The 5,383-nt window shown below is 50.3% G+C and overlaps 1 protein-coding gene and 1 long non-coding RNA gene across 4 annotated transcripts in view; both read right to left on the reverse strand.

Moving 5' to 3' along the window:
- Positions 1-3,241, reverse strand: part of LOC106962336 (rap guanine nucleotide exchange factor 1-like) — a 14,161-nt gene extending 10,920 nt beyond the window's left edge. The window contains exons 1-3 of one of the 2 annotated variants that reach the window (XM_015056697.1): positions 1,411-3,241; positions 614-717; positions 56-178 (exon numbers count right to left, since the gene is read on the reverse strand). In XM_015056697.1, the coding sequence (XP_014912183.1) occupies positions 56-178; positions 614-717; positions 1,411-1,438 (255 nt within the window). In that variant the 5' untranslated portion in view covers positions 1,439-3,241. Of the gene's footprint in view, positions 1-13; positions 179-613; positions 718-1,410 lie in introns of both variants that reach the window. The other variant, XM_015056698.1, reaches the window with a different exon arrangement.
- Positions 3,242-3,595: 354 nt separating this feature from the next.
- The window catches only part of LOC106962339 (uncharacterized), an 8,457-nt gene continuing 6,669 nt past the window's right edge, over positions 3,596-5,383 (reverse strand). The window contains exons 2-3 of one of the 2 annotated variants that reach the window (XR_001427960.1): positions 4,347-4,382; positions 3,596-3,736 (exon numbers count right to left, since the gene is read on the reverse strand). This is a non-coding gene — a long non-coding RNA (uncharacterized LOC106962339). Of the gene's footprint in view, positions 4,196-4,346; positions 4,383-5,383 lie in introns of both variants that reach the window. The other variant, XR_001427961.1, reaches the window with a different exon arrangement.

The raw sequence follows: 5,383 nt of genomic DNA on the forward strand, positions 1-5,383 counted from the left end.
GCGCCTGGACGGCCTCCAGGATGCCGGTGGAGGCTCCGCCCACCAGGCCGCCCACCATGGACCGGTCCAGGCCCGGTTTGTGTCCTGCGGGTCGGTCCAGGTCCAGTCTGTCCACCAGGGCCTTGAAGTACTGCAGAGAGCTGAGGACGGCGCGCTCCTGGTCCAGCAAGATGGCCGACTGCAGAGAGTTAGCATCATCAGAACCTCAGGAACACCGGCTACCGGTCGGACCGGGTCGGTTCTCAGGCCGATCCCAGCGTTTTTCAGCCAGTGACTGACGAAGACTTTGGAAGAACCAGAACCAGAACCCCTTGATGTTCCTCTCAGTGTTGATGTGGAGGCCTTCTAACGTTGCTAACACTGCAGTGAACATAGTCTGGGTTAGCATGCTAACCATGCTAAGTGCTAACCGAGGAACGCCAGGTAACCTTATGACCTCTGCAGGTTTTGGTTCTGGTTCTAAACTACTTTACTGAGAGCACAGAAAGGAGGAGTTTAGGATAATCATTTACTATTTTATTAATTTAATATTATTGTAATTAATGTCATGATTTTTTTAATTACTGCTTTCTGGCTGATGATGGTGATTATTAGTATCAGAATAAGTTCTGACCGGGTTCTGACTCAGGTCCAGGTCCGGAGGCTTGGCTCTGGTCCGGTTCCGCTGGGGGTGGAGCCTATCCTTCAGCTTCATGGTGAGGAAGACGATCTGGGAGGCTGAACAGGAAACCTTCATCAACAATCCATCAAAATAAAAGCCTCAGCTGAGTTGGCAGCAGGTAAATCTGTGCTTTGATTGGCTCAGCCATTTAGATCCCGCCCACCCAGATGCTTCCAGAGGACTGCAGGCCTCAGCCAGCAAAGGTCAAAGGTCAGGGCACACAGAAAGCCTCTGCTCTAAAAACAAGATGGCTGACGGTCTTAGGGTGACCCATCACAGCAGAACCGGAGAGGCCGGGCCCAAACTGGGTCACCAACAGAACCAGGATCCAAACACGGCAGAAGATCTGGAGCACAACGGTCTAGTCAAAGTAGGAGCTGAGGAACTGGTGCTGACCCGTTCTGTTGTTCTGTTAGAACCCTGAGAAGACCCGGTATGAGACCGGTTCTGACAGCTGAACTCAGACTGGATCAGAACTGAGCCGGTCCAAATAGAACCAGCTGAGTGGGTTCATCTGGTTGGAAGCAGAACCGGGTCCAGAACCACATCAGAGCCAGAACCAGGATATTAAGACTGAACTGGTGATACCAGAAAGCTCTTCCTGTCTGGTCCCAGAACTCGGATCGGTTCTGATCCGACTGACTTCTGACAGCGTCTGGGTTCTGGTGGTGCCTTCACCGTCACCTCAAAGCGTGGGACAGAACCGGAGCGGGTTCTGCTACAGGAAGTGAAGCGCGAAGGAAACTCACCTGATTTTGAGTCTGAGCGGGAAGACATCGTTGGCGGGCGCCCCGAGAGGGACAGGTGGACACTGGAGGGACAGGTGGACACCAGGGGGGACAGGTGGGACCGAGCGGGGACGGATGAGACGCTCTGATCCTCTCACAGTCTGGGTTTCTGTCGACCAGCCGTCTCACTTCCTTCCTCCTTCTCTTCTTCCTCTTTCTGTGAAACTCAGCCTCCCGGTAACCATGGCAACAGCCATGACGCTGCTCTGAGGTCGCAGCAGTTCCTCGCGCAGCAGCTCCCCCTGCTGGCTGAATGCACTCAACACAGGAAGCTCACTTCCAGCTGCAGGTGGGTCGCTGCCAGAACCTGACCCAGTCCCGACCCAGAACTCGAACTGGATCAGACCCGGAACTGGTTCAGAGCTGAACCAGTTCAGACCGGATCCAGAACCGGTCCTAGGTCTGATTGATAAATCTTGTGAAATTTCCTTTTAGATCCAGAAGTTTCCATTCATTACATCAGGATTGGATGGAAACTCTTCAAACCATCAGAGTCTGGAATAACCTGGAATAACCTGGAATAACCTGGAGGATTCAGCCAGCCTGTTTTCCTTGCTGATTTTTGAAGCTTCAGTAACTTTTATTAAATGTTTTTTTCCATGTTAGTGAATCTGCCTCTATGTTTGTTGTGAAACAGATCCAACCAGAGCCAGGAGGAGGGGCTAAGCGCTGTCAGTCATCCTCGTGTGCGCTGCTAAATGTGCCAATGGAGCAGAAACAACTTACCCTGACAGGAAATTTTATATGCCTTCATCAGTTGCTATGCTAACTAGCTTAGCATTCATTCAAAATGGCTGCAGTGTGTAGGGAGGGTCTGAGCAGCATGTACACAAGGATGAGTGACAGCGCCAACACCCTCCTCCTGTCTCTGATTGGTCGATCAAGACATAAGTTTCAGCAAATGTATAAAAGCATTTTCATAGAAATGAAATCCTGCAGCTTTAATCGGATTAACTGTCGGTTCTGATCCGGTTTTAATAAGGAGCCGAGGGCCATGGTTTGATCCACATCACTTTATTGAGGTCACATGACACACGGTTGGTGGGCGGAGTCAGAGTATCAATACGTTTATTATTAGAATGATCAGAGTGAGTCACTGAGCATGCTCAGACTAACAGCAACAACACGTCACGGCTAACCACACACTAACCACATGCTAACAACACGCTAACCACACGCTACATGGAGCACCAGAACCACGACACAGAAAACGGACCATGATCTATCAGAACCACGCCGCCAGGCTGCTCAGAACCAGGTCAGCAGGACCGGACCGGGTCAGCAGGCCCACGCTTCTGGGTTCAGGCCGCTCAGAACCGGGTCATCAGAACTCAGTCAGAACTTTGGAGCAATATATGGCGGCGGGGAGCGAAGGGGCGGAGCTTAGCAGCACTAGTTAGCTCTAATGGTTTCGGATTGGTTCCTTTGCATCTGCTCTGATTGGCTGATGCTAGCTGTTTTCATGCTCAGAACCAATTAGGGAGCAGCAGCTGGGTCCAGAACCTAAACCGGGTCGATCCAGAACCCAATCTCTGCATGCAACGACCCAAGCAAACAGAACTGTGATCTAGAACCTGATGAAGCCCGGCTCCGTTCTGATGACTGGGTTCATTCAGTATTGGAACCAGTTTGAACCAGTTTACACCAACCGGAACCAGCTGGAACCAGTCAGTGACAAGGAGGACCAGTCTGGATACGATTTACACCAGTTGGATCTGTTAGAACCAGAAGAGAGCAGATCTCACAAACTGGAACCAGTTTGGACCAGATAGAACCAGACTGGATGAGGGACCAATCGAGTCCACCACAGAACTAATTGGGTCAAACGTCACCGGATCAGCAGAACGTGATCAATAAGTGGCAGAGCATCAATAATCGATAGACAATAAATAACCATTAAAACAACAATAAAACAATAAAAAAAACTCAACAAATAACTGATAAATATCCGATAAATAGACGGCAAATTAAACTTTACACTGTAAAGAAATGTCTCAGCTTCGTTCTGGAGGAACCAGGAAACTAAAATCCAGAACTGATCCCAGCCTGAAGATCCGGAGCACAGTGAGGCATCTTGTTCTGTAGGACGGCTCTGTAGTTGTCCATGTCCACAGTGAGACAGACAGGTGGACAGCAGGTGGTTTGGATTCATCACAACGAGCTACTAATGGTCACCAACATGAGGGGAGCGGATCACACACGGTTCAGGGGTCAGAGGTCGTCGGGTCAGCCCTCCATGGACGACTGGGGGCTCTCTCCGTGGGCGGGGCTACCTTTACTGGGGCGACTGGGACAGAGGACAGAGAGAGGACAGGTCAGCAGTGGGTCAGGACCAGCCCAGCAGGAACCCATCTGGAGTGGATCAGAACCAGAATCCCATCAAAAGGACGGCGGTACCGACAAGCCCAGTCCAGATGGATCAACAGAACCTGAAAGCTGATTGGACCGAACCCAATGGCGATGGCTGGAGAACCCAGGAACCACAGAGGACCGACAGTGGACCCTTCCAGAACCTCCAGCAGAACTTTCTCACCGGGTGAGAGAAATTAACGTTCTGCTGGTTCCGGTGGACCAACAGAACCAGGAGCAGAACCAGAACCGACCGGGACGGCTCGGTGCTCGCTTGTGGTTCAGTGATGGTGATTGGGTGGAATCAGGGGTCGGAGTCATGAGGCGGGGTATTTGGGTATTTGGGCGGAGTCAGGCTGGTCTGGAGGGTCGGGATGGAGACGCAGCAGGTCTGTGACTGAGACAAAAACAAATGAACAGAGACGGACAGACAGCTACAGCACAGTCACATGACTAATGATGATGCAGAGGAAGTGGACGGGGTCACAGAGTAAGAATCTGATTGGATGATTGGAGATGCAGACACATCAAACAGACAGCTGACGTACCATTGGTGGAATCCTCATTGGTCACTGATTGAGATTCTGAAAGAATAACCATATATGGTCAATATGGGGGTGTCACTGACACACTGACAGCTTCCTGTTTGCCTTATATGGTACTGGTAGACCACGATCACACAAACACAGGACACAGGGACAGGAAGAGTCGGACGGACGGATGGATGGATATGATTAAAGGGGCGGGGCAAAAGAAAGACATCTCTTTCTTTTCTTCTTCTGTGGAGGTTGTTTGTGGATCGTTGTGTGTCGTTCTACAGCGCCAACAAAGAAGAACAACGTCCTCTTTATGTGACCAATCACAGATCATTTACTGAGCAGATCTGCGTCCTCATAGGTTCAGCAGACATTTTGAAAACAGGACAGGCTGTTGATGAACGCACCATCAATCATTAAGGAGCGATCTGGGACAGAGTTCAGACTTATTTACATGCACACACATGTTTGTGGGGACTTCCCATTGACTTCCATTCATTTCTACAGCCTAAACCAGGGGTCCCCAAACTTTTTCCTGCGAGGGCCACATAAGTGTTCCCTTTTGTGGTCGGGGGCCGGTCTGTCGAGTCGGGGGGGTCTTTGAAACTGTCGAGCGAGGGGTGCGGGGGGAGGATTACGGTCGACGACGATTTTTACCCAGAATGCAAATGGAAAAAACCGTCAGCGAAACGGTGACTGGGACTGACGAGTATATATTCCATTGAGGGAAAGTAAATTTCACATTTGCTCAAAAGCCCCCTGGTGGTTGAAGAAAAATCCACATATAAACCGGAAAATACAATATATGAAAAAAAAAACACTGAATGCTCTCTGGCCGTAGTTTGGGGACCCCTGGCCTAAACCTTACCCTAACCCTTACATACCTAACCCTAACCAAAACGCAATTCACACCTTAGTCCTAAATCTGACCCCTGACCCAAAAACAGTATTTCCCCTTGTGGGACCAGGCTTTTGTCCCACAAGGAGCAGTGGGTCCCCACAATGTAGTATGTGTCAGGAAAATGGTCCCCACAAGGTATTACAAACAC

This window comes from Poecilia latipinna, unplaced genomic scaffold (assembly GCF_001443285.1).
Source record: "Poecilia latipinna isolate Pla-1442-1.1 unplaced genomic scaffold, P_latipinna-1.0 Scaffold1400, whole genome shotgun sequence".
NCBI classification, from domain to species: domain Eukaryota; kingdom Metazoa; phylum Chordata; class Actinopteri; order Cyprinodontiformes; family Poeciliidae; genus Poecilia; species Poecilia latipinna.